Source organism: Carassius carassius, chromosome 4 (assembly GCF_963082965.1).
Source record: "Carassius carassius chromosome 4, fCarCar2.1, whole genome shotgun sequence".
Taxonomy (NCBI): domain Eukaryota; kingdom Metazoa; phylum Chordata; class Actinopteri; order Cypriniformes; family Cyprinidae; genus Carassius; species Carassius carassius.
In genome coordinates, this window is record NC_081758.1 from 32,670,266 (window position 1) to 32,696,837 (window position 26,572).

Sequence of the window (26,572 nt, forward strand, 5' to 3'; positions counted from 1 at the left end):
GTGTGTGTGTGTGTTTGTGTGTGGATGCTAGTATGTGGGTGTGTGTGGACGCGTTATAAGTGTGTTTTTGATTTCTCGAGGCTATATTTTTACTCCTGTCCGCCCACAGCACCAAACTACCTCTTGCAGCTCCAAAACACAAACAGAAGTGACCCAGTTCTACTTGGAGCTTGTTGTAATGTCTTAACCGCGGAGCTCCGGTCCGGTTCGATACCGTTCGGCGGCGGCTCTGGGCGGGTTTGATGCTGATGGACTCACGCTGAGGGAGGTGAGGAAGGAAATGGCGGCCGATCTTCATAAATATCCGTGATTTTAGAAAATAAAATTAAATAAAAGACATGTTCCTGTTTGTTCGTTCGGGAGATTCATTTCCATGAGTCGTCCATGTGTCAGACAGTTTGAATAGTGAAACTTAATGAAATACTATAATGTGCGTCGTATGGGGAAATATAAAGTTTTAATGGGGTTTTGCAGTGAGTTTTACTTTGTTTTGGGCGGTTTTAATGACTGTTAAAGGAGCTGGAGGCCCGTTAGCATGTTAGCATGCTAGCCCGTGTTTACGGAAATCAAACTCAACATTAAAAACACATTAATAAAATGTAATAAACTAAAATAACACTTTACACGAATACATAGAGATTTGTGTGACTAATGGAGTTTATGTAATGTTTTATGGTTAGATTTTGCTTACAGTAATGCTTTTGACAGATGTTTGATATTTATTATTAAAGTCATTTACACACGTCTTTCACACAAACACGCATTACCGCATTCAGTAACTCCATCGTTTTTCGTAGTGGTTGTTGTTATTGCATGCAAATATGTGATTTTATGTTTTATGCTGCAGCGTTTTTCAGTTGTGTGGGTCTGTCTGTCTACTGCAGTGTGGGACACTTATGAACTCCAGAAGTAACAGAAGATGTTGACAAAATGATAGCAGCTCAAGACCTTCAAACAGACTTCCACCAGTAAGTACCAGACACAAACTAAACTAACTCACTTAAAATAAGAAAAACAATCCTATCAAATGGATACTTGGTTATTTTTCTTACCCCATTGGGAAATAATTAGCAAAATGAGAAAAATACAAGACTAAATATCTTATGTCATTTTTCTTAAGTAGAAAATGCATTTGGACTTTTATTTTGACTGTAAACAACAAGAGAAAAATACTAATTAAGAAAAGCATTTTTTTTTTAATGCAGGTACATTCATTCATTGGACATATTTTCATGTAGACACTATGAAAGTGACAAAAATGACATATGCTTTTACACATAAACCTGTAGATTAGGAGGCTGCATTAAGCAGTAGGGAGATTTATTTTTTTTTGCCATATCTATATGCATATTTATTTGAGTGGTACCATTTTTAAAGGAACACTTCACCTTTTTTGGAAAACAGTTGAGTTTTACCATTTTTGAATCCATTCAGCTGATCTCCTGGTCTGGCGGTAGCACTTTTAGCTTAGCTTAGCATAGATCATTGAATCTGATTAGACCATTAGCATCTAGCTCAAAAATGACCAAAGAGTTTCTATATTTTCTATAAAACTTGACTCTTCTGTAGTTACATCGTGTACTAAATCCACCGGAAAATGAAATGATGAGATTTTCTAGGCCGATATGGCTAGGAACTATACTCTCATTCCGGGGTAATAATCAAGGAACTTTGCTGCCGTACCATAGGTGCAGCTGGCACAGTAATATCATGCAGCACCTGAATAGTCCCCAGCTAGTTTGTCTAGTTGCAGCAATAGCAGACTAGCTGGGGACTATATCAGACACTGCGTAATATTATTAAATGTGGAGTGTTCCTTTAAATGGTAGTTTTCTATATAACATCAGGGATGCAGAGCACATTAGTAAGGCCACTGTATGCAGAGCGGATAGGAAAGCTCTCACACTCTTTATGAGAATATTTGTGTAGTTTCCTGAGCACAAACCCATCGAAAATGAAGCTAATTACTGTATGGATTGGAAGAATGCCAGATGGAAGGGTAGTTTGAGATATATTCCGGAACCACCACCACAGCTGTTAAATGTTTGTTCGTTTATTTATTTCTTAATGCCAATCCAGCGTCTATGGCTATGTCTATGTCTATGGCTATACCAACATTGAATTGTGCCTGATTGACGAAGCAGTCACTTGTGAAATGTGCAGAACAGACGGTTAAATTCGAACTAAATTGTTGTGGTATTTCTGAATAAATGAACATTAGCCACAGGTCTCTTATTTTAATGTTGTTCAGAAGCCTGCGCAATGATGTAGTTTCCTGACATCCATTGACTGAACAGTGTTTTCTTGGGTTGTTGTTGCTCATTGTTGATGGTGGGCAGTGCTTGGGGTGGTGACTGAAGGTGGGGACTGAGAAGTTTTGATGTCACATTTTTATGGAAGTCACAACAGCTTGTGAAAAGGCACAGCTACTTTATGCAGGCTGTGTGCATTTGACAGTGGATTGACTGTTCTGAAACTTATATGGTAGTTACCGGTACATAGCCCCTAGACCTCGGTTATCATGAAAAAAAGCCAGGAAATTTCAGTTTTGACAATATAGGACCTTTGATATTCTTCCAATACTTGGTATTGTGGCCATCCTCTTCATCTGTTCTTCATTATTTGAACACAATTAGCTCCATTGATCATGGCTATTCATAGTCGAGGTAAACACACTAAACTCGGTCAACATATGTAGAGTTAACTGAAGTAACTCAATTCAAATGTTCTGAGCCCGAAAACCTTTCCCATCTCAGGGTAATTCAGCTTGGTTGAACCTCCCCTGTAGAATATATACACCTGAAATACTCTACATACACACTGCTCTAATCACTGGTGCATTTTGTTTGTTTAGGGAAGGATACGCTCGGCTCTCGGACACCGATCTTGAAGATTTTGAGGGCCGGAATGGCAGACTTGGGAAAGGGAAGGTACCTATCAGCGAGTGAGCTTGCAGAAAGGCATTCAGTTCTTATTTATCACCCAGTCAGCTTTCAGATACGCTGTAAAACAGGTATGAGAAGGGCTGCATGATTCATTGGAATAAAAACAAAAAGTGTGATTTTAATTAAATAAATACTTTTCAGAATGAAAGTACAGCATTATTTTTTTATTTACAAATGTGCAGCTTATGAGTGTCTCTGGGTGGTTTTCAGAAATTATTGCTCTACACAAACTCATCTCTGCATGTGCTTTCAGTTTGGGTTGCTCATAATGTGCATTTAACTGTCTTTATACCAGCTGTTGTCAACAAAAGAGAAGATTTAAGTGCTTTTTCTTACCAAAATAAAAGCTTAATGGTTTAAGGTTTGAAAAAAATAAAAAAGTTGCAATATAAAATAATGATAATAATAGTTATTATTACGTTTACAATTAAATATTACAACAATAATTCCTTATTTTGTCTTTATAATAATGATAATTATATTATCAGGAAAAAAAACAATTCTGTTTTTCTACCCAAAAATTGTGCAGCCCTTGAATGGATACTAGCTTGTTTAATGAAATTTTCCTTGCGTTTTACTGTTTGTGTCTAGAAGGGGAAGAAGACCCTTGGAGAGAAGTTGAAGGGGTCAGAGGTGAGAGGTCGGGTAAATGGCCACCATCAGGAGAACACCACAGAGATTCAGAATCTCAGCTTGTTTGAGATTGTCAAATTGGGAAAGAGTGCCACACAGGTACTAAAATATCAACAAACAACTTCAGATACATACTGATCTGTCACACTGTATTCAATCACAGACATAAAGTACATTCTCTCTGTCTCAAAGTGCTCGTATGTATCATCAGAGTAAATCAGTGTTTTTTTTGGTTGGCTATTATATCCCTAACTGCAATGCATGCTTTCTGTGTAGGCTGTGTGTGTAGGAAAGAGGGTTTAACTGAGCAAGTGTGTGTTCTCTCTCTCTTCTCTCTCTCTATCCCTCTTTGCAGTCAGTGGTTGATGACTGGATTGAGTCCTATAAGACGGACAGAGATCCTGCCCTGCTGGAACTCATCAACTTCTTTATCCACTGCTCCGGCTGTAAAGGTGTGTGTGTGTTTTTGTGTTCTGTAGGTGTAAATAAGTTTACGTAATTCAAGTGTATATTGTCTTATTGAATGTGTATGTTTGTTATAGGTGCGGTGAGCTCCGAGATGTTTCGACACATGCAGAATTCTGAGATCATCAGGAAAATGACAGAAGAGTTTGATGAGGTTTGTTAATGTGTTTATACAACAGATATTTCCGTGGGTAGAATTTATTATATGTAAAATGGTTTGTATTCTGAGTTGGAGGAGATTAGATACTGTAACTGTATAACGTATTTTTCGGACTATAAGCCGCACCTGAGTATAAGTCGCATCAGTCCAAAAATACGTCATGATGAGGGGGAAAACATATATAAGTCGCACTGGACTATAAGTCGCATTTATTTAGAACCAAGAACCAAGATAAAACATTACCGTCTACAGCCGCGAGAGGACGCTCTCTGTTGTCAGTGGTAGTCTACAGGAGCATTGAGCAGCATAGACCCTCTCGCGGCTGTAGACGGTAATGTTTTCTCTTGGTTCATGTCTCTTAGTTCATTTCTCTTGGTTCGTCAAATTAATTTAGATAAATAAGTCGCACCTGACTATAAGTCGCAGGACCAGCCAAACTATGAAAAAAGTGCGACTTATAGTCTGGAAAATACGGTATGTAAAAAGAGTGTATGTGTGTTCAGGATAGTGGTGATTATCCACTGGCGATGGCAGGTCCGGTGTGGAAGAAGTTTAAATTAAGCTTGTGTGAGTTCATCGCGGTCCTGGTCCGACAGTGCCAGTACAGCATCATCTATGATGAGTACATGATGGACACGGTCATCTCTCTCCTCACGGGCCTCTCAGACTCACAGGTCAGAGCGTTCAGACACACCAGCACCCTGGCAGGTGGGTGACTTTAGGCTAGGTACTGTGTAACGTTCAGAATACATACTACCACTACTTCTGCCGCATAAACATACTATTGTGTCATGAATTTTGTCATGCAGTTTTTACTCAGTGTGTTCTTATTGATAAAGGGATGAATTATACACTCTAACCCTACAGTTAATTCACTGCATTTCAGCCATGAAACTGATGACAGCTTTGGTGAATGTTGCTCTGAATTTGAGCATCAATTTGGACAACACACAAAGACAATATGAGACGGAGCGCAACAAGAGCATCGGGAAACGAGCCAATGAACGCCTGGAGCTCCTGCTGCAAAAACGCAAGGAGGTGATATACACACACACACACACACACACACACACACACACACACACATACAGTAAAACCTGATTCAAACATGTTCTATTGTATTTATTAGCTCCAGGAAAACCAGGATGAGATTGAGAACATGATGAATGCCATTTTTAAAGGAGTTTTCATCCACAGATACAGGTGAGCAAACATCCCAATAATTAACTGACTGATTCAATCAATTCATATTTTAAAATGATCACACAGTCTTTGATAAGAGCTGTTTATATTTTTCACATATTTGTGTGCAGGGATGTGATTGCTGAGATCAGGGTTATCTGCATTGAAGAGATTGGTATGTGGATGAAGATGTACAGTGAGGCTTTTCTTAATGACAGTTACCTGAAGTACGTGGGCTGGACCATGTATGATAAGGTAGCACAAACCCATTTAAGTCAAGTCAAGTGAAGTCTGCTTTATTGTCAATTCTTCCACATGTACAGTACACGTTACTCTCAATTTAAGCAATTAATTTACACAGATTGGTTGTAATATGCAGGTCAAAACTAAACAAACAAACAGCATGCCATCTCATGTCTCATTCATTTATATTATTTTTCAATCTCAAGCAAGGTGAGGTTCGTCTAAAGTGTCTTACAGCTCTTCAGGGTTTGTATTATAGCAGAGAACTCAACGCCCGACTGGAACTCTTCACCAGCCGCTTCAAGGTTAGGCTTTCACCAAGACACTTGCTATGGCAACCCCATTACTTTTTTGCTTTCTGACATTTCTCATTCTTTTTCTCTGTAGGATCGAATTGTGTCCATGACTCTGGATAAGGAATATGATGTTGCTGTTCAGGCAATTAAGCTGCTGACGCTGGCTCTGCAGTGAGTTCAGCATTGATTGTTCATCATTCAGTCTTATTTAAAAATTTTTTTTTTTTTTTTTTTTAGATGTGTCCGTTCACTGTGTAATTGTTTGTTTGTTCACACAGGAGTAATGATGAGATTTTGACAGCTGAAGACTGTGAGAGCGTCTATCACTTGGTTTACTCTGCCCATCGACCAGTTGCTGTGGCTGCAGGGGAGTTTCTCTACAAAAAGTATGTGACAGTTTTTTATATCATAGCACTATAGTCTTTGCTTCATTAAATACCAGGGAAATTAAAGGGGTACTTGATTATGATTTCACTTTTTAACTTGAACTCTACACTATAAAAATAGGCTCATTTTTTTTAGGCACCTGTAGCTCAAGTGGTAGAGCATTGTGTTAGCAAGCGCAAGGTTGGGGATTTGAATCCCAGGGAACACATTAGGTAAAATTGTTAGGTAAAGTTAAAATTGTTAGCCTGAATGCAATGTAAGTCGCTTTGGATAAAAGCGTCTGCTAAATGCATAAATTTAAATTTAAACAGTTGAGTTGCAGCACTTTTACCTTAGCTTAGCATAGATCATTGAATCTGATTAGACTATAAGCATCTCGCTCAAAAATGACCAACTAGTTTCTATATTTTTCCTTTTTAAAACTTGACTCTTCTGTAGTCACATTGTGTACTAAAACTGACGGAAAATGAGAAGTTGCGATTTTCAGTGCTGATATGGGTAGGAACTATACTCTCATTCCGGCATAATAACCAAGGAACTTTGCAAAGCAGGCAAAATGATAATAGGCAGTGCCTGAATAAAGTCCCCAGCAACTCTACAACTTCACAAACTAGCTGGGGACTATTATCAGGTGCTGCGTAATATCATTGTACCTGCTGCAACCATAGTACGACGGGCAAAGTTTGTTGACTATTACACTGGAATGAGTATAGTTCTCAGCAATATTGGCCTAGAAAATCGCAACTTCTAATTTTCCATTGGTCTAAGTACACGATATAACTACAGAAGAGTCAAGGTTTAAATAGGAAAAATATCTAAACTCTGGTCATTTTTGAGCGAGATGCTAATGGTCTAATCAGATTCAATGATCTATGCTAAGCTAAGCTAAAAGTGCTACCGCCAGACCAGGAGATCAGCTGAATGGATTCAAAAATGGTAAAACTCAACTGTTTAACTCTAGGTAAATTGGAAAATTAGCCTATTTTCAAAAATAGTAGAGTGTTCCTTTAAGTTAGTGTGTAGTGTTGGTGTTAGAGCATAAATGACATCTGTAAAGTTATAATGCTAAAAGTTCAATGCAAAGGGAGATGTTTTCTTTTGAAGACATTGCTGTTTAAGGACTACAAAAAAGCCTGGTAGGGACTAGAACAAGCTTCTTCCTTGGTTTTTGACATCACAAACCATAAAATGTACATAAACCCTGCCCTGGGAACATGTCGAGCTGCTTTAGAGAAGAGGAAGAGTTGTAGTAGAGTGTTGTTTCCAATCAGTTGAAACGCTGATATTTTCTCCCTGATTGTAGGTCCTCTTTGTTGGTTAAAATTAAAAATAGTTAAAGTTAATTTTAACTCAGTTCCTTAAAATTATATTATCAAAATAGCTCTCTGTGCTGCACATTTTTCGGAGGAGAATTACCTCAATCTACGAAAGTTCAATGGCGTTACACTAGATTTTGTTAATAAGCAAATACTTCTTACTTTTACAAACTAAACAATTGCTTTACAAAAATTCCACAATGCAATCATGTATTGTGCTGTACTAAAGCTTTAATCAGTAAAAATAAACATATCAAATAGCAGTAGCAATTACAAATAACAGCATATCTAACCGTAGAACATGCAACTACCCTTAATGGCAAAGAGGCATGATGTTTCTGGACAACGTGCACTAGGCAGTTAGCGAATCACAACACACTGGGCCAGCTAACCAATCTGAGCTCATTGCATATTTCTGAGGGAGGGGCCTCATAGGACCAGGAACTCAACAGTTTGTTTTGACGAGAAGGTAAAATATCTAAAAGTAATGGATTTTTTTTTTTTGTTTATAAACAAAACGAATACATGATACACTGCACCCAATACACACAATCAATGATCAACCACCCCTTTAAACACATTTTGTCACATTAATTCTTGTCCATAATGCTCACCATGACTCACTGATTCCACTGGTGTTGTGTTCCCAGGTTATTCAGTCATCATGGTCCAGAGGATGAGGGGCGGCCCAGGAGAGGCAGACAGTGCTTGAATGCTAACCTCATCAGAACAACTGTCTTGTTCTTTCTGGAGAGTGAGGTGTGTTTGATGTGCTCAGCCTTTAATGTCTCTTCTTGACGTCTCGCTATATTCATATTTTGACTGAGGAGATCTTAGTATTTCAAGTTCCTATTTTCCTTTTCTGAGATTCCAGCAGATTTTATGAGAACAGACTGTAACAAGAGCAGTTAGATTACCTTCAAAATGAGGGAAAATAAAACACTTAGCCTAATTTATCCCTATGAATACACGACAAATGCATGAAGTAACTGAACAAAGAGATTAGGTTGGCTTTTTAAGATATTATGAATGTTTGTGTTTTAGCTGCATGAGCACGGCGCGTACCTGGTGGACAGCTTGTGGGATTGTGCGTCAGAGCTGCTGAAGGACTGGGAGAGTATGATCAGCCTGCTGCTGGATGAACCTTACCCTGGAGAGGAGGGTACATGGCTATCAAATCCACTCACTTTCAGCTCTCACAGGATTTTTTGTTTCTGGATCAGAATTTGGCTAAAAATATTTGTTTTGCCTAAACTAATCAAACACATGATGTGTGTGTTTCAGCCCTCACTGACACTCAGGATGCTGCTCTGATTGAGATCATGCTCTGTGCTGTCAGACAGAGTTGTGAGTGTCACCCACCTATCGGACGAGGCTCTGGTAAAAGGGTAAGACACAGACATACACACAGGCACACACACAAACAACATTTTGGTATCGCCATATCTGTGAGGACGTCCCATAGATGCAATGGTTTTTACACAGAGGTGATATTTTCTAAGCTCCTGACCCTGTACCTAATCCAAAAAGTTATTACGTGGTTAAATCTTGGCATGGTATAACTAGTTACCCTATTTCAGGGGTCTCCAACCTTTTTGTGAGTGAGGGCTCCCTGAAGGGATAAAATAGTCTTGTGTGTGTGTGCCTATATCAAACAAGTAGCCCTACTTGTTTGATATAGGCACACACACGCACGCACACACACACACACACACACACACACACACACAAAGTTTCAAGTTTTGAAAAATACAACAACAAACAGTAATATTGTTAAATATTATGACTATTGAATATATAATTACCGTATATACCCGAATATAAGACAAGTTTTTTTGTCCTAAAAAATGGGGGGTCGTCTTATATTCGCTATATAGACAAAATCACGGAGGGAAAGGGAGAAAGAACAACGGCATAAATATGAAATAGTGACTGAATGATATACTTTACATACTTGCATGTAAAATTAGAAAAGCAACATAATATCTGTGTTTAACTAAATTAAAACGGTGCTCCTCTTCCGCGCGATACGCAGAGAGAACAAGAGAGGTGCGCGCACGAGACGCAGAGCGAGCGAGAGAGAGAGAGAGACAGAGAGACGTGAAGATTCTAAATATTTTAAATTATTTTATTATGTTTTAATGGTATATAAAATGTCACCAATAGTTATTTTCTCATTTTATGGCATTATCATAAAAAAAAAAATGAAAGATTACAATTCAGGCTATTTATAGAACGTGCTCGGCGGGCAACTCAGAGCCCGCGGGCACCATGTTGGAGACCACTGCCCTATTTTGTAAATTTATGTTATCGATATTATTGTGAATCATTCATGCATGTGGTTCATGGTTCATGTATTATTATAATTTTTTTTTTTTTTTACTTTTCCTGGCAACATATGATGGACCCTAATTATTTAGTCCACTTAAACCCTGAATGTTTCGTACAATTGACTAAAAGCTCGCATTCGGATCTGCCTCCATCTAGTCAACAACATGATGCAGTGTGTCCCACAGGATTTTGTGAGACTTGTGGCGGCAGATGACGTCACATATTAATTACCATATTTACAACATCATTGCATCGGGTTTTTACATTCAGACAAGTTTGGCACTTCAGATCTATTCTGCTCTCTGAACTGTCACATACTGTAATACAACTGAATGCTCAATAAAACTGTTCCCATTTACATATTTTCTGTTGTCATACATAGAGCAAGTATAAATAGTGACTGAACATGACCCATTAATGTTACATGTTAACCAGGAGTCGCTCTCACTTAACTCTTTAAATCCTGATTTATAATTGCAACATCGTCTGATTAAATCAACATAGATCTACACTAAAGATTGACTATTTGCGGTGGGTTTGGCTATATTACTTTTTTGTCTCATGCAGCGCATTGCCTGCATCTAATGTATATATTATATATATGTATATATTAACAGATGAAATATGTTCATATCTTGTTAACCCAAAACCGTAAGGGACAGGTGCTTCAGCACGCTTCAGTTTTATGCAATTTACATCCAACCGAGGTCAGAAAATACAGAAATTCATATCGCGGAATTTGAATTTTATCTTCCTGGGCAGTTCGCAATTTATGTGGGCTTATGTATGGGAAACTGTGATGGATAGAACCAAGTCCCAATTCTATACTTTTTCTTATTCAATAATCTGAATCTTCAAATCTTATTCAAATCTGTAGCCAAACCTGGACACACATGCTCATATATTTTCAAACCATTAGTCGATGCTACTTAAATGAAATAGATCAAATAATTTTCTAAATCACTCATAAATAAAAATTCTGTCATTATTTCTGAATTTTCATGTTGCTTCAAATGCGTATGCTGTTTCTTATTCTGGCACAGGTTTTAACTGCTAAAGAAAAGAAAACCCAGCTGGATGATCGAACAAAGATCACAGAAACGTTTGCTGTGGCTCTGCCTCTGTTACTCGCTAAAGTAAGCGATTCTCAGCCTTGCCAGATAGTGTGGAATACATCAGTTGAAAAACAAATGTAAATGATTGTGAAAATATTAGTAGCGGACATTAATCCTCCACATTTTGTGTGTGTTTTTGGGATTGCATGGAAAAACTTCATTGCAATATTGATTACCTTTTTTGAAATAAAGCAACAGTCCACATGCAAACCAATTAATTTTTCTGAACAAACTGTCTTTCAAACATCTCTTTCTCTCTCTCTCTCTCTCTCTCTGTCTCTGTCTCTGTCTCTCTCTCTCTCTCTCTCTCTCTCTCTCTCTCTCTGTCTCTGTCTCTGTCTCTCTCTCTCTCTCTCTCTCTCTCTCTCTCTCTCTCTCTCAATCTCTCTCTCTCTCTCTCTGTCTCTCTCTCTCTCTCTCTCTCTCTCTCTCAGTATTCAGTGGACCCAGAGAAGGTCACTAATCTGTTGCAGTTTCCTCAGTATTTTGATCTGGAGATCTATACAACCGGTCGGCTGGAGAAGGTAATACACAAAAAGTACACACAGAAAAATTGTACCACATATTACTGAAAATATTGTGCTTATAAAATATGTGTTTGTTACTTTGTCGAGTTACTTTAACATGAAGAAAGTTTCCAATAGTACTAACATTATTTTGTAATCTATGCATAGGCATAAGGTTAAAAAAATGATTGATTGTTATTGTTTTATTACATTAATTCTAAGTAATTCTTTTGCTGGTGTGCTGCAGCATCTGGATGCTTTGCTGCGTCAGGTCCGTGATGTGGTGGAGAAGCACACAGACAAAGATGTATTAGAGGCATGTTCCATGACATTCCATGCACTGTGCAATGAGGATTTCACCATCTATAACCGCGTAGATATTGTCCGCAGCCAGATACTTGACGAACAGATTGATAAGTTCCACCGTCTTCTGGAAGACGTCCTGCAGGAGGTATGAGTATGCTAATTTTCTGTGTGTTGTAGTTTGATAACAGTTTTTTGTCTTTAACGGCTTTGTTTCTTTAAAGGGAGAGGAGCCTGATGAAGATGATGCCTATCAAGTTTTGTCAACACTCAAAAGAATCACAGCCTTCCACAAGTAAGAACACACTTTGTCTCTAAAACTGAGAATTTTTTTAATGCTTTTGATTTCAGAGTTAAGTAAATACAAATCTTGACATGTTTTGTGTGGTTCATACATAGACCAGAGTACTGTCTTCATCATAACTGTGTGTGTCTGTGTTTGTGCTCCCTGCAGTGCACATGACCTCACTAAATGGGACCTTTTCACCAGCAACTACAAACTTTTGAACTCTGGCCTACAAAACGGGGATATGCCTGAGCAGGTACAGACTATTGACCCAGGGAAATTACTAATTTTATTTCACTGGCTGGATTGCATGCCTTATACCTGCTCTTCTGCAGCTAAATTATCAACTCATAATGCTTTAATGACCAGTAATAGTGTAAATGGAGCACACTGTTTTTCTTTTTTCATTCCTCGGATACATTTAGATAACATTTACTTATATAAATTCATAATTAAGAAATATAAATCAAGCAAAAATGTTTGTTAAGAAAAAGAGAAAACTATTCAGTGATCTTGGCTGGAAAGGCGCTGCTGACAACTTCTGTAACCTGAATCAAGCATGTTGATGAGTATCTTGCTCTTGCCCGGGTTGATGTGTATGCACGCACTGAAAAAATGGGTCACCACAATGATTTAAGGAAAATTTATATATGTATGTAACAAAGTTCAAGATTTATGGAAGAATAAAGTGGGAACAGGCAAACATAACTATAATAACAAAATAAACATAAACAACAAAATGAAAGTAAGGGCAGACTCCAGTGTGTATCTTACTCTCTGTGTTTGCGCTCTGGACAGTATCAAGGGTTTTTATTCACAACATGTTTTTGCAACATTGTAGCAAATCAAAGACATATCTTGTGACTTCTGGAACACAATGGGCAATCAAGCAAAGGTGTTTCAGTTGTTCAGAATCCTCACCAGAGTTTCGTTCAGTCCTGAGTTCTCCAAGCTCGCGAACCCTCTCTTTATAATAAGCTAATTGTAGATGCCATGTACATAAGATAATTATTGTTTAGTGTAGAGAGATTCCTTGATTATTACGGAATTATCTGAGATTGCGATAAACTGAAATGAGTGATAATTAAGAGAGTACTCTTTGGGCGCTTTTTTTGGCTATATTTAATCCATTAAGAATTTGAAGAAAGGTTTAGTTTTTCCTTGCTGCTAAGAGTACAAACGTGCCGAACACACTCTCTCCTGGACCATTTGAGGACTCCACAGACTGTGGATAATTTTAAATGCAGCCTTAAACCCACCTTTTTACCAGAGCTTTTGGTTGATTCTTGTACTTTTTTGAATATGCAGCACTTTGAGACTTTGTTAAATATAAAGTGCGTTATAAAATGTATTATTATTATTATTATTAAAGTATTTGGAGTGATATCTGCATATATATGGGGATTCCCTCTCGAAATTGAAATGATTGAAATAGTGACAAAATATGGTTTATCAATACAGATGTGCATGAAGGCTAAAGTACCCTCAGTGATTTGATTCCGGAGCACCTTTTTGGGACTTCAGACTGGTGTGTCACTCCATACTGGCACAGTGTGTGTGTGTGTGTGTGTGTGTGTGTGTGTGTGTATATATATATATCACAATAATTTGAAAAGAAAAAATAGGGTCGCTCTTAAAAAAGAGGGGAAACCACTGCTTAAAAAAAAGTTTTAAAACCAATGCTTTTTGAGGTCATACAAGGCCATACTTGAAGACAACTTGTATACCTGTCCCTGAAGGAGTGTATTTGGCACAAAAATACTATGTCGCCTGTTCAACTTGGTTTTTTTGAACCTTTTACTATGTTTAGCATGAGAATCCAGCTCTTTAACAGTGTACAGTAAATAAGTCAGAATGTATGGAAGAACATTAGACCTCCCCTTTAACACAAAGTTAGGCCTACAAAATAATTTAGTATACAGTATCAAATCAGTATTAATGTGTCATATATAAAAAGTAATGAACTTATATTTAAAATTCAAGAAATTATAAAATTCATTAAAAGATAATTACCCATGATTTAATAATAGTTAAAAAAAAACAGCAGCTGAAAGCAGGCCTTACTAGACTTCTTCAGATCATATTTGGTCTGTCGGTCATGTGTTTGATTTTACTGTTTTGGTCTTTCTTTATAGATAGTGGCTCATGCACTCCAATGCACTCACTATGTCATACTCTGGCACTTGGCTAAGGTTTCGGAGGGCAGTGCCAGTAAGGTACAACACACACACATGCCCAAACCTTTTTTGAGACTGTCTTTGTGAGTGTTTAGTAACACTCTCGTCCCATTTCAGGATGACATGGTGCTGCTGCGGAGGCAGGTGAGAGCCTTCTGTATGATGTGTCAAATGTACCTGAATAGTATGAGCACTGTTGTCAAAGAACAGGTGAGTCTGTCCTCCCACACCAAGCCCCTGCATTCGTGTATAGGGGATTCTGGGAAAATGAACGGTGTGTTTTTGTGTGTTGCAGGCCTTCACCATTCTCTGCGATGCACTCCTGATCTTCAGTTATCAGATTGTGACATCAGGGCGAGAAACTTTAGAGCCATTGGTGTTCAGTCCAGATGCATCCTTACAGAGCGAACTACTCAACTTTATCCTAGATCACGTGTTTGTTGACCAGGATGAGGACACCAGCACAGGTAAATGACAAACAGCACAGAAAACTGCTCTGATTCACTCCAAGGTGGCAGTGAGAAGCCCTACTGTGTGAATTTGATCGTGTAACCACATATCTGCAGTCTATGCTCCAGGGACATGATCAGCTGTGGACTTGTAATGTGCAGTTGTGTCATTTGTGCACAACTAACAGCACCAAATAAAAAGAAAATTCAGCAGACTGACATAGCAGTATGACTCATCAAATGGTTTGAGTTTGGAGCTGGACTGTTGTTTGATAATTGTTTGATGCTATTTGCATATACATATAGATTTGTTTTATGATGCCTTTGTTACCTTTTTGGATCTTCCAAGTTTTGGTTACCTGGCCTTTCAGTGGAGGGACAGAAGCCGCACAGGTTTCATTAAAAAAATCTTAATTGCGTTAATTAAGTCTTGTGTGTTTGAAATTACATCGGGGTGAGTAAATGTTGACAGAATTTAAATTTTTGGGTGAACTATGCCTTTAAGAAACCACTGACAAAAACGGTTTGATGCTGCTTTTAGAGCAGAAATGAGATACTGCACTTTCAATGATGAGAAATCTAAATCTCATTCATTCATTTAGAAACACTACAAATTTGTAAAAAAAAAAAAAAAAACTTAACACAGTACCAGTCAAATGTTTGGCCAATGTATTAAAAATGTTTCTTTGCTTGTGTTTTTTTTGTGTGTGTTTTTTTTTTGTTTTTGTTTACAGTTTATTCTTATTCTTATTTTTATTATATTCTGCACAATCATTGGCTGCTTTTTTCACTATCCGGTCAAATTCATTTATTTTTGGATGTGTCTTGCAGATGATGAGGCTAATAAGATTGAGGCACTCCACAGACGCAGGAATTTGCTGGCTGCCTTCTGCAAATTGATAATCTACAACGTGGTGGAGATGAAGACAGGAGCAGATATCTTCAAACAATACATAAGAGTGAGTCCTACTCATGTGGTAACAGTCTTCTGTGTTTGTTACTTGTTGCTTCCATTGACTCTCTGTCTCTGTCTGTGTGTAGTACTATAATGATTACGGTGATATCATTAAGGAGACCATGAGTAAAGCGCGTCAGATCGACAAGATTCAGTGTGCCAAGACTCTGATCCTCAGCTTGCAGCAGGTGAGATGGCGTTTCCTTCCTTATACAGACCAGCTCTGCCAGCAACACTGCATAACACAAGTGTGATGTTTGCTTTCAGCTGTTTAATGAGATGCTGAGTGATCTGGGCTGTAACTTTGATCGGTCCGCATATGCATTCTGTGGGATTAAAGAACTGGCCCGACGCTTCTCGCTCACGTTTGGACTCGATCAACTCAAAACCAGAGAGGCGATTGCAATGCTCCACAAGTAAGTCAATTTAAACACACTTGCTGTAGTGAAGTGAAGTCCCAGTGGTGTTCTGTTTCCTGATTCGGGATTCATTGGATGGCAGCTCGAGCCAATTTCTTTTCCCTGTCTGTGTAAAACTATATTTAATGTATTTAAAACTTTCATATCAGAATTGAATTCTTGCACCAGCATCAGCATTACAACAATTTAAATGGAAAAGCAGCAAGAGAGTCCCTATATGTCTTTGTAACAGAGTTACAAAGTATGTGTTATCTGTTTTTTAGGGATGGAATAGAATTTGCCTTTAAAGAACCCAGTCCACAGGGGGAGGGTGGCCCACCTCTCAACCTCGCATTCCTTGACATCCTCAGTGAGTTTTCCTCCAAACTACTGAGGCAGGACAAGAAGACTGTGTAAGACACTCACGTTAAGAATCCCTGCTGTCTCAGATTCCTCAAAGACCCAAATATTTATATGATGCAATATTTTTAAGAAGCCATTACCGTAGTTATAAAACCATTTCACTTAGGTACAGTTTGCAGTGAGGTATAATATGAAAAAGTTTGCAAAAACCCTGGGTCTTCAACAAAATTTTTCCGCTATTTGTTACTAAAGTAAAAGCTTGTACTTCACAACACGAGCACACAAATATATTAAAACATTTAAACCAAGTTTGACTTAAATACTGTATTCAAATTTAAATATATTTAAAACAGAACTGAGACATTGGCAAAACATCCCAGAAAACCGCTTTTTTTTGTACCATTCATTGAATAGGCTTCATTGTGTAAAAACAGTAGAATAAAGTTTGACACCTAATGCCAGGATTGCATTTTTTCTACTATTAGAAAATTGTTTAAACATTTTTGTGTGTTCAAACTTTCAGGGCATGTAAGCCTTTTCCCATCACTAGACATATATAAATAAATATATTTACTTTCTAAATAGATAAATTGGTTTGAAAAGGATGCTGACAGCATTTTTTGTGACTAAATTTCAGTGTCAGCTACTGTTATATGTAGATTTTACCCATATTTGTTAAAAATACAAAAGTTGAAGTTTTGCTACGCTGGGTATCTGAAAGTTAATGGTGTGCTGTCTTTTAAATTAGTATCTCTAATGTAGTGTATGTATGTTGTTTGTTTGACGTCTGATCTCTCCCATCAGGCACCTGTATCTAGAGCGCTTTATGACCTTTCAGATGGCCCTGCAGAGGGATGACTGCTGGTTACCGCTCATCTCCTACCGGAACTCTCTGCAGGTGGGTGCTGATGATGACACTCTGTCTGTCATCAGCGGTATGAGCAGCAGGAGCTCTGCCCGCAGTCGCAGAAGCAAACCACCTGCCGCTAGCAAGAGAAAACTGCCCGAGGGTACGTGTGCATTAAATCATAACTATATGATTCATTATAATCTTTAAAGATTCTTCTTTAATCTTTAGATTAAAACTAACTTCCTCTTTCATTGTCGTCCTCACTGTCTGTCTCTCAGAGGAGAGTAGCTGTAGCAGCAGTGATGTGAGCATGTGGGTAAATCGTGAGCAGAGTGGCCCGCACACTCCTGAAATGATGTCATCCCCCCACATTGTCTCTACTGTCCTGCGAGACGCAAAAAAGATCTGCCCTGAGCAGGGGTACATGGGAGTTTACAGCATGAGCAACGAAACGCAACACACACCCCTGCAGCAGCCACACCAACACATGGACTACAAGTAAAGACACATGCTCTCATTTATCCACATACTCTCTCTATCACACACACACATTTGTTAGTAAAGAGCTGACTGAGAGCTGTTTTGTTTTCAGTTCTCAGGTCGCATGGATGATGGCCCAAAAACAGCAGCAGGAAAGAGCAAGCCTGCAGTACGGCAAGATGAGAGGCCACATTCAGCACACCATGTGAGCACACACTTACATACACATGCAAAAATGTTCAAAAGTTTCACTTAATAATAATAGCAACAATAATTGCTCTCTGTTCATGTTCATTAATGCATTAACAAATAAGACTTTAAAATGTGTTGCTATGTAAAGTTTTACCAAAAAATCTATTGCCTCTATTACAAAAAAATCTATAAATCTATTACATAAAATAAAATGACTAAATAATACAAACAAGTCATTGAACAACATTACTTAGGCTACATACAAAATGCATGTGCCGTGGATAAATAAAATGGGATAGCTGGACAATAAATAAATGATTTTAATCAATTATGTAACAATTCAGTCTGATTTTTGAGAATCGCGAGCTGTTTGAGAGGGGGCTATCTGTGCTTTGGCTGAGAGCGCATTGAAGTCCCTCAGAGAGTGCACGAGTACTTAAAATAGGGTGAATGTTTCAGTTGTAGACTGTATGATATAACAAAAAATTCCCTTGACTGTCCAAAATGTGTGCTAGTCTTGTATTGCAGCGTGCAGCCATGTTGAGAAAACTCAATGTGGATATTTTGGATGAGAGGTCAATTGTGTATTTTGAGGGAGTAAGAGAAGACTCAGTCCCAATCAATCCTAATCACTCGCACTGTTTGTGAAAAAGTTTTAAAAAGTTTTAAAATGACTGATCTGCTCTGATAATCTGTTTGGATTCAACCTGCATGCTATAATGCATAAATGTTTATAGTAATTTCCCGTTTTATAACCACGAAACCTGCAGGAATGTGTAGAATTATGCACAATGCCTGCAAACACATCGAAATTCAGGTCCTGATTACATTGCAAAAAATCAAGCACTTGAAGTGAACTTGAACTAAGTTATGTTGTCAGAATGTGTAACTCCTCCGTGGATGCGTGTTTTTTTGAAAACATCAGCTAAAACCTAAGAATTTACACAAATTTTTACAATAGTGCTCTCACTATAAAATTTTGTACAACAGTCCTAGTGATAGTTATTAATGTTCTACATTTCTGTTTTGAGCTGCGAACGCTGAAGATCACCAGTACAATGAAACACTTTGATAGTGGGTTTTTAATTGATGGGATTCAACTCATCAGATTTATCTCATATAGGATACACTGTTATTTATAATACATTACCTTAATATTAAAACTTATCGACTTATCATTTACAATCTTGCTTTCATATTTTATTATTTACATTTTTTTTATTGCTTATGCCAGTCGTCGTGGCAGCGGGCTGATGGAGGATGATGAGGAACCGATTGTAGAGGATGTGATGATGTCATCAGAGGAACGACTAGACGACCTTAACGAGGGCATGGAGTTCGACACCATGGACATTGATCTGGTAGGAATCAGAATTCAGGAGAGCATAACCAATGAGGACCCTTTCTCACCCAAAGACTCACTGTAGCTCAATCAGATACAGAGTCAGAATGACAGTGTTGCTCAGATCTTCGCATCCATCTAATCCAGCTTCATTTGACTGCTGGGCTGACACTAGTACACAGAGAGAAAACACATTTTGTGTGTTGGTATTTTTAACTTGACCTTTTTTGTTTCTCTGAAGCCGCCATCCAAAAACCGCAGGGAAAGATCAGAGCTGAAACCAGACTACTTTGACCCTGCCTCCATCATGGACGACTCTGTAAGCATTCTTTCATCTATCTGTTTATTCATTCATTCAGTCATTTATTCACTTTATAATTTCTTAATTATTTGTGCTTGTTAGAAATCCCTTAGATTTACATTAAAGGGTTAGTTCACCCAAAAATGAAAATTATGTCATTAATGACTCACCCTCATGTCGTTCCAAACCTGTAAGACCTCCGTTCATCTTCGGAACACAGTTTAAGATATTTTAGGTTTAGTCCGAGAGCTCTCACTCCCTCCATTGAAACTGTGTATGGTCTACTTTCCATGTCCAGAAAGGTAAGAAAAACATCTTCAAAGTAGACCATGTGACATCCGAGGGTCAGTTAGAATTTTTTGAAGCATCGAAAATACAATTTGGTCCAAAAATTACGACTTTATTCATCGTTGTCTTCTCTTCCGGGTCTGTTGTGATCGTGACTGCTGTGACTGCAGGGTCAGAAAGCTCTCGGACTGAATCTAAAATATCTTAAACTGTGTTCTGAAAATGAACAGAGGTCTTACGGGTTTGGAACGACATTAGGGTGTGTCATTAATGACATAATTTTTATTTTTGGGTGAACTAACCCTTTAAAGGAGGGACCAGAGGATTATGTGCTTTTTTTTTTTTTAATCTTGTGCCAGTAAGCAGCCACCCAAAACACCTTAGTAACCACACAGCATTGTGGCAGCGAATTTACATTCCCTTTTTTCAAAAATCTGCTTTGTGGGAAGTCGTGGCCTAATGGTTAGAGAGTCGGACTTGCAATCCAAGGGTTGTGAGTTCGAGTCTCGGGCTGGCAGGAATTGTAGGTGGGGGGAGTGCATGTACAGTGCTCTCTCCACTCTCAATACCACGACTGAGGTGCCCTTGAGCAAGGCACCGAACCCCCAACTGCTCCTCGGGCGCCGCAGCATAAATGGCTGCCCACTGCTCCGGGTGTGTGTTCACTGTGTGTGTGTGTGTTCACTGCTGTGTGTGTGCACTTTGGATGGGTTAAAAGCAGAGCACGAATTACGAGTATAGGTCACCATACTTGGCTGTATGTCATGTCACTTTTTCACTTTTTGGTTTGCTCTCTGTCCGTTTACACTGTGAACTGACAGGCAAGATGCTAAGGAAGAATGCAGCACTAAAGGCTTGTTCACACCAAAAACGATAACTATAACGAAAGCTATGAGGTTTAAAACATCATTCTAAAGTTGATGTTGCCTAAAATGGTCCTTTGCCTATTGTCAGTAGTATAGTGCACAACTCACACAGATGCAACTTTGACACAAAGCTTGAATAAAATACCATTATTTGAACCAACTTGAATATAGGTGTCATTATATTTATTGTTATAGTTATTGCTCTTGGTGTGAACAGGCCTGAACTCTTTGCACCTGCAATACTGAGGTTATAAAGTGACTGTGTGTATGTTTTGTCAAACAGGTCCTTAATGTGTCCATGTTCTGAGAGGGGTACACGAGAGCGGTGTCATGTTTCTCCTCTTCTGATTTCACTCCATGGACTAAATGCACAGGATGGTGCTGCATATCTTTCCCTTCTGAAAACACACCACAACTATCTGTACATATAAAAGCCCACAGGGCGACAGACAAACAGTTACAGCATGAGATCAGACTTATCGATTCATGGTCTTTTGTAATAGAGGTTTAAAAATAGCTGTTTTTTGTAAAACCTGGAGTTTTGATTTTTAGGTAATTTTGTAAAGACAATCAGTTGTAAATGACTTTATAAAGGGTGATTTAAATCAAAAATGTATAACTCCGCTTTCCTTTAAGGGTTTAGACTAGCAGTGTCTGATTTTGTTTCTCTCCACTTTTTTTTTTTAATCCATCACTCACAATGTTTTCGCTTCGCAGAAGTAGGTTAAACCTTATACTGTGACGATATTCCTCACTACTGATTGGCTGATTGAGAGGTTTTTGTATTTATTGGTCCTCTAAGAGCTCAAAGCACTTGTATTGATTGGCTTAAACTTAGAAAGTCTGACCCTCTCTCAGAGTTCAATTAATTTCTGGATTTTTTTTATCAGCTATCAAACTTTCGAAGGTATTTCTGTATTAAAGGGCACTGCACCCATTTTCAAAGAAAAGCTCTTTATGTAGAATATATCTTATTTCTTTTTAAATATAAGAAATATGTATTATATTGATATATATCTTTAAAAAATATATATATATATACACATTATTTTGTTCTACACAAAATGTGTAATGTAATGTGAATCATTACTGATTTATATTTAACTTAATGTTTTAATGTTTGGTATCCAACCTACTGTTTCATTCACACTGCATCTGTCCAGAGAGAATCACTGATTTTTTTATTAACTTTCATTTTGGTAAAGCTCCACTGTGAAAAATTCCCTAATCTTTCCCCTTTTTGTTGTTCATTGAGCTTTTGCTTCAGGTTGTGGGTTGTTTTTGAGGTTAGGTAGTTGAAACCATGGATGGCTTGTTAATCAGTGAATTATGATGATTGTCTTTGTGGTGAGAAATCTTGATAAATGTAACTGTGGGGATTTTATGCCGGTAAATGCATTTCTGCATGGAGCATTGAAAAGGATTGGAAAGAAAGCAACTTTTTAGTGTTTCACACATAGCAGTTCATTTCTTCCCACTTTGATTTTAATTTCCGGTCCTGCAATGTCACCTTATTTCCAAAAGTGTGTGAGTGTATGTATTTTAATGTATTGGACTGTACATAAAAACCAAGATGTTTTTATTCTATTTACAAGACGTCAGTTGTTTCATTTACTATGTTTATTTTATATATATATATATATATATATATATATATATATAAATCATCAAAAATGCATTAATTTGATATAAAGGGATTTATTATTCATTATTACAAATATATATAAAAAATATGTTCTTTTGAAATCCTGCAAAAAACATCAATATCACAGTTTTCACAAAAATACTAAGCTGCACAATTGTTTTTTAACATTAGAAATAAATGTTTCTTGAACACAAAATCAACATTACAATGATTTCTGGATCATGGTATACTGAGAACTAGCAAATTCCGCTTTGCCATCATAGAAATAAATTTGATTTTAAAATACATTAAAATAGAAAACAATAATTTGAAATATTTCATAACATGTTTCTAATTAAAAAAATGGCATTGGTGATGATAGCAGACGCCTTTCAAAAGCATAAAAAAAATCACTAAACTTCTGAAAGGTAGTGTATGTCAGTTACTTTAATTACTTAATTAAAATACATTTTCAGTCAGAACAATTTTTGCTTTTATTAAAATCAAATCATCAAAAAATGGTCTGTTTTCCATGTTCGATTATACATCTATTTATCTTCTACCATCAGGATAGTAAAAGTAGACGTTTCTGAGTCATGAGTGTTTACTTAATATTAAGTGTTTAAATCAGATTTTAGTATTTTTTTGTATGAATAATATATCTGAATGTGTGTAGGTTTCCTCTCTACAGCAGCAAGTAGAGTGTTTGCAGTCACAGAACAGTGTCTTTCAGCACCAACTAGAGGACAAAACGGCTCATTTGGAGTTACAGCATGTAAACACACAGGTACGCAGACATGCACGTAGCTCATTGATAGCTCATTGATATTCACATGATCAACTTTTGCAATTACTCTCCAAGCCTTATGAGCCTGTCCTGTTCACACTCGTTCTTTTCTTATCTTTGCTTTTTAAGTCTAAACAGGTTGGATTGAACTTAGTGAGGTTTAAGCTTGTACAGCGATGACTCATAGAAGATCTACTGTTGTAACATCACATTGTTCATCCGTGATTACTTGCTACCTTAATCTGTCCATCTGATCAGCTGTTACATGGTGACAGCACTGAAACTCTTCTTCTGTAGCGCCTGCAGGCAAGTGTGTGTTTCTGACAGCCCATGTGAGTGCTTTGTGTGTGTTCAGGGAGTACAGCATCAGTTGGAAAGTGTTCTACAGGAGAATGCTCAGCTGAAAGAGTACAGTAAGAGCACCAAGGGATCACTGAATGATATCATTGAAACGGTGCACAGGTAGCACTCATAATCACCAGGACATAAATCTGTTAGTGTTCTGTAAATCTCTTTGGATTAAACCGGTTTAGTAAACACCAACATGACTGTCATGATTAGATTAAAGCTGACTGTTCCTCTGACCAAAGCCCTGAAGCAAGCTCATCCATAAACATCTGTCTCTCTTTGTGTGTTATCTTTCTCCTCTGTGTCTCTATCATCAGGGTGATGTCAGCCATAGAAATTAAGGCAGGTCAGATGGAAGCAGTTCAGTCCAGTATAAGTCAGCTGAATCAGAGACTCGCCTTTGGTGCCAAACATATGGACACAGTACAAGGTGAGAGTGTCATCTGTATGCAAGTGGGTTTTTACTTTTAATATACATGGGTTGTTTGTCTGCAGGGTTGCTAATGAGGAAAGAAGCTCTTTGGAGAACCAAGAAAGCTACAAGATCTTCAGAGCCAGCATTGTCAGAGAGGTACAGAATCATGGGAATACATTTTAAAGACTGGCTTTTTTACAGCATTAAGACTAATTAAGTATACTGTTAGTGTTATGATTTGTTCATGGGTTTTTTATGGGATTGAACATACAGGGAAAGAGATGATGTGATAAAATTGTAGTATAAAACTATTTGGAATGTTGTTAATGCGTTCAGCTTCACATACACTTTTTTCTTTAGTAGTTCAAATTATTTGTGTATAATAAGCAGTATGCTAGTATTTGGTTCCATTATCTCCTCTCTGTGTTGTAGCTTTATTAAGAGTCTTCAGGCTGAGGTGGTGTTGTTGAGTGCAGAGAGGGACAAACTCATACAGGAGCTCAAATGCACACCAGAGCTTATCCAGGCCTCTTTGTCTGAACTACAGCAGCAGCGTATGTACACAAACCTCAATCTCAATGTCTACCGGAGATTTAAAGAGAAGACTGTAATTGTGTTGAATGCACACTGCAGAAGAGAGAGAGCTGGGACACTTGAGGGAAGCTCTGTCTCAAAGCAGGGAGAAATTGGAGGCATCAGAATCGAGCCGAATGGAGATGCATAGACTATGTGAAGAGCATGAGGGGACCATTGTGGAGCTCCGTGTTGATAACCAGAGGCTACAGCAGCAATTGTGACTCAGGTACATGAAGAACAATGTGTGGAGTAACTGTAATTTCCCGTCTCAACACAAAGCATTGCGTATTTACTTCACACTTTAATTCCATCTTATTCTTTCATTCTCATTGCTAATAGTCTATTAACACTGTTAAACACATGATATATTCTGCTTACATCAATTTCTCAAGGCAAAATCATGCACTGTTGAAGAATCATTTGTGCTTCTTGCGATCCATCTAATATTTGCTCAGGTTGTGGAGTACAGTTGCTTATTTTTGAAGATCTAAAAGCTGATTATGGATGTTTGTGTAGTTTTACAAAAGGTATCAGCAGTTAAGACTGTGTGCAGAGAAGCTCAGGGACATGGAGGATCAACTCAATGCAGCAAGGAGAGAGCACACAAAAGAGAGAGAGAGAAAGAACAGATGAAAGACGTAGAGGAAGAGAGAACAGAACATGCACACAAACAGATCACACATCTGCAGACCGCATTCTTATTGAGGGACATCAGCGGCAGTCCTGGCTCATTTGGTGGCCTTATTGATATAAGACACAATCTATCTCACCAAGAAAAGAAAAAAAACTTTAAAAGCTTGTAGTATGAAAATGGTTATTTTATTTATTTTACAATTTATTTTTGTACAAATTTAGAATTATTATTATTTTTTTTAGACATGCAGCAGTATAAACAGTATAAATATATATATATATATATTTTAATTTCTATTTGAATGTATTTTAAAATATAATTTATTCCTGATGCCAGAGCTGAATTTTCAGCAGCCATTACTTCAGTCTTTACTCTTGTGATCCTTCAGAAATTATTCTATTATGATGATTTGGTGCTGATATCTTATTACTATCAATGTTGAAAAATTTTGTGCCGTTTAGTATTTTTGTCCAGACTGGTAAATTTTTTCCAGGATTCTTTTATGAATAGATAGATAGTTTAAAATAACAGCATCTTTTGTAAGACGTATTTTGTTACTGGCACATTTTTTGATGAATTATATTGTAAATTAGGCTGGATTTGAGTTGTTATAAAATTTGTAGTCAAACTTGAAGCTGTAATTTTATCATCTGAATATTTCCAGCTAATTTCAGAACTAAATTTGCTTGGGGTAAAAAATTGATCTGAGTGACATCAGGTGTGAGTATATTAATTTAAGTATAAACCAGTTTCAAATATGCAAATTGATGGTTTGTGCTACTTCATGTAGATACCAAAGATGCAAATGATCATTTAGCAAGTTCTATTTAAAATGTGCTTGGCTCAAAGATCTGAATATTTTTTAGATATTTCTCTGTACTTTACTTTCTATTGTTTTGTGTGTGTGCAGGCAGTGGTTCAGGAACAGGGTTTGATGAATGAATATAAAAGATTGAGAAGATCAGCTATTCAGACAACTGAAGCCCTGAAACAAAAGCATCATCCTCAGTTTGAGAGCAGCAATCCTTCAATACCTGAAAGTAAGCACACACTGACACTCACTTATGAAATCAGCAGTTAGTTTGATGCTTTTTTGCCCATGATATGCATTCATATTTATAATTTTGTAATATCTTTGATAATATAATTTGTTCATTGATTCGTTTTTTTTAATGTCTACTTGATGTTCTTTCGCACTTGACTTTCCTCAATCCTGCTTCTCTCTCAGATCTGATGGGGGCACTGCAGGCTCTTAGTGCTGCAGTAATGGGCAGCTCAGAGGTAGAGGATGAGGAGGAGGAGGGTCAGGCCTTCACTGTGACACAAACACCCTCTTGTGCTGACACACATAAAAAATAG

General features: G+C 37.6%; 1 protein-coding gene and 1 pseudogene across 2 annotated transcripts; both read left to right on the plus strand.

Annotated features, from left to right (window-relative positions):
- On the plus strand, nt 1–22,423 carry LOC132139824 (cohesin subunit SA-2-like). 2 transcript variants are annotated; one of them, XM_059548441.1, is made up of 34 exons: nt 1–268; nt 858–968; nt 2,855–2,930; nt 3,537–3,677; nt 3,934–4,030; nt 4,121–4,197; nt 4,707–4,911; nt 5,090–5,241; nt 5,333–5,406; nt 5,517–5,640; nt 5,835–5,933; nt 6,016–6,095; nt 6,203–6,310; nt 8,278–8,386; nt 8,672–8,789; nt 8,912–9,015; nt 11,002–11,094; nt 11,508–11,597; nt 11,827–12,030; nt 12,107–12,177; nt 12,337–12,424; nt 14,304–14,384; nt 14,463–14,555; nt 14,641–14,812; nt 15,626–15,753; nt 15,836–15,937; nt 16,017–16,165; nt 16,432–16,560; nt 17,315–17,520; nt 17,639–17,858; nt 17,953–18,045; nt 19,267–19,393; nt 19,616–19,693; nt 21,113–22,423. In XM_059548441.1, the coding sequence occupies exons 2-34, from the start codon at nt 931–933 to the stop codon at nt 21,134–21,136; spliced, it is 3,750 nt and encodes a 1,249-aa protein (XP_059404424.1). In that variant the 5' UTR covers nt 1–268; nt 858–930; the 3' UTR covers nt 21,137–22,423. The 2 variants fall into 2 exon arrangements, with proteins under 2 accessions (XP_059404424.1, XP_059404423.1); XM_059548440.1 differs by lacking the exon at nt 1–268 and having other exon boundaries at nt 839–968.
- Nucleotides 22,162–26,572, plus strand: LOC132135675 (coiled-coil alpha-helical rod protein 1-like; annotated as a pseudogene).

What these genes read in the sequence shown, in the direction of transcription:
- LOC132139824 (XM_059548441.1), top strand. Translation starts at nt 931, where the DNA reads ATGATAGCAGCTCAAGACCTTCAAACAGACTTCCACCA. An exon ending in TCTTCACCAGCCGCTTCAAG is followed by an intron (nt 5,934 to 6,015) that starts GTTAGGCTTTCA and finishes TTTTCTCTGTAG; the next exon opens with GATCGAATTGTGTCCATGAC. An exon ending in GCGATTGCAATGCTCCACAA is followed by an intron (nt 16,166 to 16,431) that starts GTAAGTCAATTT and finishes TCTGTTTTTTAG; the next exon opens with GGATGGAATAGAATTTGCCT.